General features: G+C 46.6%; 1 protein-coding gene across 8 annotated transcripts in view; it reads left to right on the forward strand.

Moving 5' to 3' along the window:
* Positions 1-4,096, forward strand: part of TRIO (trio Rho guanine nucleotide exchange factor) — a 351,333-nt gene extending 347,237 nt beyond the window's left edge. For all 8 annotated transcript variants that reach the window (XM_066243803.1, XM_066243812.1, XM_066243859.1 and 5 more), the window contains 2 exons: positions 1,098-1,236; positions 1,800-4,096. In XM_066243803.1, the coding sequence (XP_066099900.1) occupies positions 1,098-1,236; positions 1,800-2,348 (688 nt within the window). In that variant the 3' untranslated portion in view covers positions 2,349-4,096. The remainder of the gene's footprint in view (positions 1-1,097; positions 1,237-1,799) is intronic.
* Positions 4,097-10,485: the final 6,389 nt, after the last annotated feature.

Consider the following 10,485-nt stretch of genomic DNA (forward strand, 5'->3'; position numbering starts at 1 on the left):
GGGACCTGGGCGTTCTGTAGATCTCCGCTACTTCAGACCATCATTGCTGGGCTAAAATATGACCAAGCAGCAGCCGGGGCCCTTGGGTCCTCAGTACCTGGCTTGGTCCTTTCTAGCTCTAGTGTCTAGTTTCTAGCTCTAGTGTCTTAATGACTAGACACTAGAGCTATTCCCATCTCTCTCTGTTCTGGAGTCCTCATCAGAAATCTATACAACCTGTTTCTGCTTTTCAAATTTCGTTGCATTCAGCTATCACTTTTTTCCACTGGGCAACTAAGTGTTTCAGCCTCACCATAGTGTTAATAGGATTTATTTTGTAACAGATTACTATCAAGTTCTCCATGATCACTCTTCATTACCAGACAAGTGGCTGATCTTCCTATTGATTTCTGTTTTGCAAACAAAGTGGGCAAAAGGCCAGGGCCAAATCACCTTGTTGCAGTCCCAGCCTTTACTTATGTGCTGTGTGACCTTGGGAAGTACAGGCCTCCTCTGCCTCAGTGTTCTCATTGTAAGATGGGAATAAAACGCTCAGAGGATTCAGTGAATTGATAGAAGGTGTATAGTCCCCAGCACAAGGACAGCTCTGAGCGAGTGCTTTTTTTTATTTGTTTGTTTATTTTGTATATAAGCGGTTTTAAATATTAAAAGTGAATTCACAACAGGAGGACTTTGGAGACCATCATGCAGCACTTACTATATCGCCTTATTGTCTGCCTCTCCTTACGTCATCTGTACAGACTTCCTTCCCATCACCCATTTTACAGATGAGGAAACTAAGGCTCAGGGCAGTGATAGCACTTCATTCCCTCCCCCAGCGGATGCCGCATCATCCCCTCTCAGCCGGGAGTTAGACGCTCCCCTGTCCCCTCTGAAGGTTGAGCTGCCCTGTCCTCCTTGTGCGCCTCACGGTCAGGTTAACAAGCAGCCACCCTCTTGATCCAGCTGTGCTTGCGGGCGGAGGTGGAGTCCTGGAACACCGATGGAACATTAACTGTGGGCACAGAGATGGTGTATTTGTTTTGCGTTGGACCAGAAAGGTCTCTTAAAGTGAGCCAGCGCCCTGACGACGGTTGCGCACGTTCCTCCCTCTGCAGGGCTGACCAGGGGCGTCTGCTGGACTGTGTGGTGCGATGGGGAAGCCTCACTGAAGGGAAGATCAGGGCGTATTTGGGGGAGGTTCTGGAAGCCGTCCGATACCTTCACAACTGCAGGATAGCACACCTGGACCTAAAGGTGAGTGGGGCTCCCGGGACAGCAGTGTCTCTGGCCATGGCTCAGCCACGGTGTCTGGGGGCCCAGTCTCCGCTTGTCCTCTGAATCCAGGTCAGGTGCCCCTGGGGAACTGGTGACAAATCTGAAAGCGTGGGAGATGGGGACACTGATTTCCAATCTCTGTTTTTAAGAGTTTGCTTTCAGTGATAGGAGATCATGCATTTCGTGAGATTTCAGAAAGTACTGTGGGTTTTGCAGGGTTGGTGTGGAGCTGGGTTAGTGGTGATGGAGAAAGGAAGGGGAGTGTTGCTATAAGTGCTGGGAGAGGAAGCGAGCACCCAGCTTCCTGAACCAGCATAGTTACCTCCTTTCCACAAGCCTCCAAAGAGGGCTGGTCCGAGCCGCACCGCGGCAGTGACTCAGGTCGCTGCTTTTCCTCCTCCCGTGCACCCATGTCCAAGAGTTTCAGCCTGTCTTGCACGTGAACAGTTCATTCCAGTCAACCTCAGGTTCCTGGTGCACATCCTGCTTAAGCTTCAGATTGGGGTTGATGAGAATGACAGTCGCCTTACCCTTTCTTCTAGCCCGAGAACATCCTGGTGGATCAGAGTTCAGCCAAGCCAACAATTAAACTGGCTGACTTTGGAGATGCCGTCCAACTCAACACGACCTACTACATCCACCAGCTACTGGGGAACCCCGAATTTGCAGCCCCCGAAATCATCCTCGGGAACCCAGTCTCCCTGACCTCGGATACGTGGAGTGTTGGAGTGCTCACATACGTGCTTCTTAGCGGCGTGTCCCCCTTCCTGGACGACAGCGTGGAAGAGACCTGCCTGAACATTTGCCGACTAGACTTTAGCTTCCCAGATGACTACTTTAAAGGAGTGAGCCAGAAGGCCAAGGATTTCGTGTGCTTCCTCCTCCAGGAGGACCCTGCCAGGCGTCCCTCGGCTGCGGCGGCCCTCCAGGAGCAGTGGCTGCAGGCGGGCCATGGCAACGGCAAAGGCGTGGGCGTCCTCGACACGTCCAGACTGACTTCCTTCATTGAGCGGCGCAAACACCAGAACGATGTTCGACCGATTCGTAGCATTAAAAACTTCTTACAGAGCAGGCTTTTGCCTAGGGTTTGACCTATCTTGAAGTTCTTTCTCATTCTCTTTCACCTGCCAATCAGCTGTTAATTTGAATTTTGAAGAGAAACACAAACCAACATAAGTGCTCAGCTGCCGTATGTTCATCGTGTGAAACGTGCACTCCGAGCGAGCCGTGCTCGGCGGTGCCTGGGACTCGGGCTGCCAGCCGTGCTGGGGTGGAGGACCTTCTCTTGCACTCTGAGAACGGAGACAGCATTGCTGTGTCACAGTCTTTTATTCAGGTTTCTGCAAAAAATAAAAAGAAACTTTTTTAAACGAACACAAATAGAATTTTGCAAATTTAACATTTTCCCAGACTTATTCAAGGAAATGAAATGCCTATGTTCAACCACTGATGTTAACGAACAAAACAGATACTGGACACCTCTGGGGAAAACACCCCAGCGGCGGCCTTCCCTGCAACCTGCTCCAGAGCTCGGTGCCCACCTGGCTCTGAGCTTTGTCAGGGGCCTGGTCTGCGTGCATCTCTCTGGGGCACCAGACTGGGCTTCTGAAACGTGCATTCAACCTCAACCTTTTGCATAAAAATAGAATGAATTTGTTTTGCTCTGATGAAATGTAGGCCTTACTTGTATATAAGACTGGTCCTGCCTTCAGTCTGTCCTTTCCCCACCTGCCTTTTCTTCCGCGCCCTGCCCTCTGCCTGGGGCTTCCTTTGGGGTCCGAGGGTTCTACCCACCCCCTGAGGACATCAGGGTGGGCCTCGCCCCCAGCCGTCAATCAGATTGTTGAGCAGTATACAGTCAGATGAAAATACTGTAAATGCACTCATTGGGGTTTTTTTGGTTTTATTTCATATCATGTGCAATGTTGTGGCTTTAACATTTTATGCAACTATTTATGAAGACCTCTGTTGTACCTGTAATAAATATATAGAAAAAGCACATACTTCGTACGGTGAGCTTTATGGTTTTGGGGGTGGGGGGGTGGGGGGTGGGGAGGTGGTCATTGCCCTGTGCCATCCATTCAAGGAGACTAAACTCTTCGTGAAATTTGTCAGTTTTGAGGACTGTAAAAAGTGATTTCATACTCTGAATATAAAACTGGATAATAGGGTAATGTTTTAAAATTTATTATGCTATTATTCAGAATGCCAAAGTATTATTTTTTTTCCCAAAATCAGTCTGAACATTTACTACTTTTTAGACTTTTTGACGTTCAACTTTCTGTACAAAAATTGGCTGGACTTTTGAGCTTTTGGTAAGAAATAAAAGCCAATTAAGCACTAGCAGCCTTGAGGCTGGCGTCCCCCGTCAGTGTCACTGTGGCAGGATTGGCACTGGTGAGGGGCCTTCCACAAAAGACGGGGGGCTTCTGGGCACGCTTGAATTTTTCTGGATGTCTTTTTATCTTTGTTGTGTGACATACACTAAAAACAGAGGCAAGCCCACTTCCCAAGCCAGCCAGACCTCTGGGTCTTGAGCCATAAGTGGTGTGGTCAAGCTTTGCAGCTTCCGATGTACTTTATTTATTCTTTTGTTGGGTTTTGTTTGTTTCTTGTAAAATTGTACAGAAACTTTTTAAAAAGAAATTGGATTCAAAACTGGATGTGTACCCGTAACCTCACAACTTTTATTTGTGTATTGTTTCTTTTATTATTTCAGTTAAATTTTTACATTATTTTGCATGTATATTTCTTTGTACAGAGACCTTAAATGTTTACACAGTATGATGTGATGTAAATATTTTATTTTGCCATCAGTTATTTTAAAAAATTAAACATATTTGCCTGATTTTTGTCTTAGGCCCTTTATTTAAATTGGTCACTATTGAATTAAAGAGAGAGAGGTTGCTGAGGACAAGGCGGAAGGGTTGGCCTCTCGGGCCTGGAGAGGGGTGCTGCAGGGGAGAATGTTCTGGACTGGGACTCTGCTGAACGTGCAAAAGTCCGGGTCAGTGAGGCTCCTGCAGACTGTTCACAGAACCCAGACACAGGTGAACAAACCTGACCGTCAGCTGTCGACGGGGCTGCACGTCGTCCTAGGTAGAAGCCTAAGGTGCTCTGTTCCTTGATGGATGTGGAACTGGTGCAAGGGAACAGCTGGTTCACCTAAAGTTAATGTTGACCAGATGGACTGAGGAAAATGGAGCGCTCAGGTCCAAGTGCCAGTGTTACAAGCCAAACAAAGGTCATGCACCTGGGAAGACCACCAACCCCACCCCACATGGACATCACCTTGTCCTAGGGGGCTTGAAGAACAGGATTCTTTTTTTCTTCTGTTAGCTGAAATCCTGAAGGTAAGGCAGGCGTGAAAGGACAACATTTGCCCTGTGAACCCAAGTCAGGCATGGGACACTCTCCCTGAGGTGGCACTTCCTCTACGTCCCAGGAACACTGATGCCTCAGTGAACTGCCAAGGGACAGAAATCCAAGTTGGTTTTAATCCAGTGCAACAATACAAAAACATGGTCACAGGCCCCAGGATGGGTCGCACGGCTGCCACAATTTATAATAAATGATAAGCATCGTATAGCAAGCATTAATCCAAATGATATTAGATCACTGGAAGGAAAGATCCTTTCAATGATGCATTTCTAAGACATAATTTTGGGAACAAAAATAATTCGTGGGACTAATAGAATGCTGCTCTGAGTGTGGGTTTGGGGTTGGTGTGTGTGTGTGTGACTTATAAAAAATAAAGTACACACATTATAGGTATATAAGTATATAGTTCAATACATTTCTGTACATGTATGTACCTGTGATCACCATCCAAAGCAAAAGATAATAGAAATTGCATTAAATATCTTTATCCATGTAGGGAGAATTAATGTATTTTACTATGTTCAGTCTTCCAATCCATGAATACACTTTGGAAATGTAGGCTCCCCGCCCAGTCTTTCCTGGCCGAGTAGAGGTGGGGCCACAGTGTTTTCTGCACTGTCTGGCTAGAGTAGAGTTACTGTCCAAAAGCCTTCTGTCTTGCAAGATTGACCCTCACCCGATCCTCTGTCTAGAGAGCAGGGTTTTGCTTGGACTTCCGTTGTCTGCATCCATTGGCATTTCCAAGTTGCAGCTTATCCAGCTCCACAACTGGGGTATCAGAGACAAAAAGAAACCCCCAAGAACTTGCCTCCTGTGGTTGCAAGGCCCCTAGGCCCCTCAGTGGGCTGCTTTCTCCTCTCTGCCTTGCAGTCTTGTTTGTTTCTAGGGGGAGTCGGGGTTTGCAGTGGTGCTCAGCGGGGAACAGGAAAAGTCTGCCTGGCCCAGCCACCCAGGAGCAGAAGTCCAGTATCGGTGCATCTCCTTTTGTTAGTTTGAGAATTCTGTGACCTTGGTCTCCTGAGATGGGTGAAAACTACTTAGTCTTTACTTTCAAAGTGACCATGTTTCTCGGCGATAAAAGGGGGACCACACACCACTATTTAAGTTCATCGGAACTATGAGGTCACTGCACGTTTCACTGTCTTGTCACCCTTTCTGCCAACTCATCTTTGTTGACGTCTTACTGACCTGCCAGACCTAGTCTTCTGTCCCACAAACCCAGACAACACCCAGGAAAGGGAAACAGGCGGGGGAGGGGCAGTAAGGGCTGACCAGGGCATGGGGCAGGAGTGGCCTGGGCTGGCCCTGGCCGCTAGCACAGGGCGGCCCACAGGGCAGGACTGGGGGGCGGGGAGTGCACAGGCAGGCTGTGCTCTCAAGCATCTGAGAAAAGTGCGGACTCAGGTAACATCTAGCAGGGGAGATGCGTGCATTATCCTGCAGAAGTTCCGATGCAACAAAAGAAAGGCGTGCACCTGGCCCTGAAGTGGGAGAGCAGGGTTTCAGGCAGCGGCCCCAGGGGGTCCACACACCAGATTGCTCTGGCGACAGCAAAGAGAGGGCCGGAGAGAAGGGTAGGATTCTAGTTTAATTTGAAGGGGCCAAGGAGCATTTACTTCCTCGTATCTCTTTCTTGCATTGACCATTCCTTATTTACAATTCAAAAAAATGTAAGGAGTGTAACTTTCACTATGTGGCTCTCATTCCATTGAAATCCCAGCTCAGAGGCCTCTTGACCTGACTGTGTTTACTGGAGCATTTTCCTGCCTTCTCCCGTAGACTAGGAAGCTCAAAGGGTCTGCAAGGCAAAGGCGCTTAGGAAAAATGCAAGACAAGTTAGAATTTGAATACGAATTGCCTCATTTACATTTACTATTTATAGAAACCATGTATCTCTGCTCCACTTTTTAAATTTAAAACCTCTTTTACGCTATTCATGGTGCCAGGTGTGTACTAGACATATGAAATGGGGGAAATCACTTTATATGTTATATAAATGTCTATACACCTGAAACTACTGTAGTATAAAATTCAGGGGGTCCTCAGGTTATGACAGTTGCAACATACATGTCGAGTTTATGATGCTCATTCCCATAAAAACTTTAAAAAATGGAGATGTGTTTCGGCCTATGCCATTAGCATCATACTTACGGACTACGTGGGTGAACTACTTTGGTTGTGCGACAGAAGAATGCACAGTACAGTGTACAGTACAGTATATCTATGTCCTTTTCCTTTTTCTGTGGCTCAGTTGTGCTTTTTTGTTCTAGAGATTATTTTACAACTGTGTTAGGATAGGTAAGTGACGTAGGCTAGGGTGTATTTTGACTTACACCAAAATTCAGGTTAGTGTCAATGTTGTAGAAATGGAACTGTGTCATAACCCAAGGACTCCTGTAATATGGAATGTCCAAAAAAGAGTTCTATTATTTAATTTTACCTTGTCCAACAGTTTCTTTATGACTAAATTTATCTCATGTGATTGTGCTCATACAGGAAAGACTATGTCAGAGCAAGCGACATAAACACAGATATATATTTTTTTATTCAGAGAGAGGAGGGGAGGCAGAGACAAGGCTCTGGCATGTGCCCCAACAAGGATCCACCTGGCAAGCCCACTAGGGGGCGATGCTCTGCCCATCTAGGGCATTGCTCTGTTGCTTGGCAACCAAGCTATTTTAGCATCTGAGGTGAGGCCATGGTGCCATCCTCAGTGACTGGGGCCAACTTGCTCAAATGAACCATGGCTGCGGGAGAAGGAGAGGGGGGAGAAAGCAAGAGAGAGAGAGAAGCAAGGGGGTAGGGGTGGAGAAGCAGATGGGCACTTTTCCTGTGTGCCCTGACTGGAAATCAAACACACACTGGGCCAATGCTCTACCATTGTGCCAACCAGCCAGAGCAACACAGTTTTTTTGAGATACTCCTTATTGATAATTTGAGAGCTGGCTACACAGCTGGATTGTTAGGCTATGGTAATGACCTGATTTTCATATTTATTTTAAATTTCTTACATGGAAAGAGAAACGATGCAAAGCATCAGTCTTTTGCAAACATGAAAATTACCTTCCGTACTGAGCCAGGGTTTATTCCTGTAGGCTCACTGAAGGTGGGAAGATCTCAGTGTTTATTTTCTTTTTTAATTTTATGGCCGAGTGGATAAAATAGGAAATGTGAATGAGATGGCACTACAGCTGTGTGGAGGTTCCATCCACTCCCCTTCACTCCTCCTGACCATCCTGTTTCCCTCTGAGGCTGTCTCCTCCTCTGCTGGAGCTCTGTGAGGTGCTGACGTCACTTGCTGCCCTATTAGAGCTTGACCAGTTTAGAGCACATATTAGCGAAATCACAAAGAATACCTTTAAAGAAGTGAAGACTCATCTAACTGTAATTCCTGGGGGTCTTACCAGCCAGTTGCAACCTCTTGACATTTCCATCAACAAACCGTTTAAAGTCCATGCGAGAAGAGTGGAACAAGTGGATGGCTGCTGGTAATTATGATCTTACACCAACTGGACGAATGAAGAGACCCACTATCACTCAAGTTTGTGAATGGGTGAAAACATCATGGCAGCCAGTGAAAAATGAAACCGTCATTCAAAAAATGTAGCATTAGCAATGCCTTAGATGGCACTGAAGATGGTATCATATATGAAAATAGCAAAGAAAGTGATACCAGTGATTGTGAGCAACTGCGCTTCTTAAATTCTGACACTAGCGATGATGAGTTCCTGGGGTTCCCAGACAACTAGAAGAGTATGTGAACATTAAAGTCTCTTCTTATTTGTTAATAACAGTGCTAATGGTTGTTAATACTGCTATTGAGTTTACATTGTTGAAATATTATTGTGGTATATTTTATTAAATATTTTAACACACCATTTGGTTCAAAGTATTTTTTTTTCTTATTTTCCTCCTCAAACCCTAGGTGCATCTTATGGAGCGAAAAATATGATATATTTGTTTTTCTCTTGTTTATTTGTGCTTTATTACATGGACCTGAGCCAAGAACTTAGAAGGGTAGAGGAAAAGTTATTACACAGCTCTCTTCTTGGACATTGAAATTCAATTCTTATCTAACCCCCAAACCATGATATTACCCAGATTCTAGGCCAGAAATTTTGCATCTAATGTTTACCCTGCCTCTCCCCTGCCTTCTGCATTTTATCCAGCTCCAAAAACATCCCCTCTGCACCCGCCTCTCTCCACCACCTCATTCCATGTTCCCATACGTCCCACAAAGGCCTCCTGACCGAACTTCTGACTTACGCTTCTGCACACTTTCCGCCCTTTACACACTTAAAGCAGTCAGTCTGGGGAAATGTAGATGAGGTCCTCCCTCTCTGAAGCTGGGGGGCTTCTCATTGCTGTGAAGACAATGTCAGCGCTTCTTGTGTCCCTCCCCACCGCATGCCATTCTCTCCTCCCTGCCTTGACTCCAACCACTTGGTTTGCTCAGGGCCTCAAACATGCTACTGTCTTCCCTCTGGGGCCTTCACACAGCATCTTTTCTCTACCTAGGCCCTCTGGACCCCCTCATTCACCCCTGATCCTGACCTGACTGCCTTCTCATCTTTGACCTCAAATTTGGTGTCCTTGAAGATAAGTCCTCCTGATCCATAAGGAGGGGCCTCTCTTAGTCTCTCTCATGTCCTGTTCTTTTCTGCATTGCCCTTCCATACATTAACCAATGAGTTTTTGTTCATTTGTTTTATGTCTGTCTCCCCCTCCTTCTGCCCTTAGATGGTAAGCTCCATGAGGGCAAGGTTCTCATCTGCCTGCTTCATCAGTGTTTCCCAGCACTCAGTGAACAATAAATAACCACCCTCTCACAATGTCAAGATGTGTCGCATACACCCTCCCTTGACCACCGAGGCACAGGCTTCCCTGAGCTAGTGAACATAGGCAAACAGCTGCTAGGACAAAGGTGCCAAGAAAAATACACCCTTTCCTCCTGATGTAATCGCCGGAAATGCCTCCCCTTGCCCCTGGGGACTCCCTACGAAGCCTGTGCCAGCTCCTTCTCTTGGCCCAGTTCCTGCCTGCCCTTTACCCCTTCCCCTGCCGGGCTAGTGTGAGGCCAGGACAGGGTCGATAGTATGGGTCCAAGGAGGGAGACCAGGGACGTCCATCCTCAGGAGCTGCAGGGAACCCTCCTCCCTCCAGGCCAACACACAGCCGTCTGAGCCCCAGGCTGCACTCCTTCATTCACTGTGCCCTTGGCCTCCACTCCCCGAGCCCAGGGCCAGCCCCAGTGCTGCAAAACCAGGACATGCTTTCTCAATGGAAAGTTCCATGGGCCAAACTTCCATGGGCTGAATTCAAACCTCAGGTTCCCAAGGCCATCTACCTTCCTCTGGCCAATTGGAAAGGGAGTTCCAGGTACTTCATGGCTTCAGTGGGCTGCAGGCTCACCTGAAAAGCTAACCACTACCTCTATGCCATTACTTGTATAGGAAATTATACTCATAATCCCCGTTTCCTATTGGACCACAGCTAGCTTAGAAATTAGGACTTGTTGAGGTGGAAAACTACGGGCCAGGCTTATGCTAACATAAATCCCATGAGTAACCCTTAAACTATCTGCAGTGTGTCAGGGCAGCTTCCGCCCCTTTTTATGTGTTTACTCTGGGGGTTGTTTTTAATAACGGCACCACCTTCAAATTTTATATCTGTGCTTACAGAATGGCTTGCTTCTACAAGGAAACTAAAAATCTTATGTATTTGCTTTAAACATTGTCGTGTTTGAAAAAAGACTTTTCATGGAGCTATTTATCATTTTGTAAGAGCCAGAGAAGAGCATAGGTTTACTAATTTTAAAAAAATCAAGATCTGTAATACTAAATGAAA

This window comes from Saccopteryx bilineata, chromosome 1, assembly GCF_036850765.1.
Source record: "Saccopteryx bilineata isolate mSacBil1 chromosome 1, mSacBil1_pri_phased_curated, whole genome shotgun sequence".
Taxonomy (NCBI): Eukaryota; Metazoa; Chordata; class Mammalia; order Chiroptera; family Emballonuridae; genus Saccopteryx; species Saccopteryx bilineata.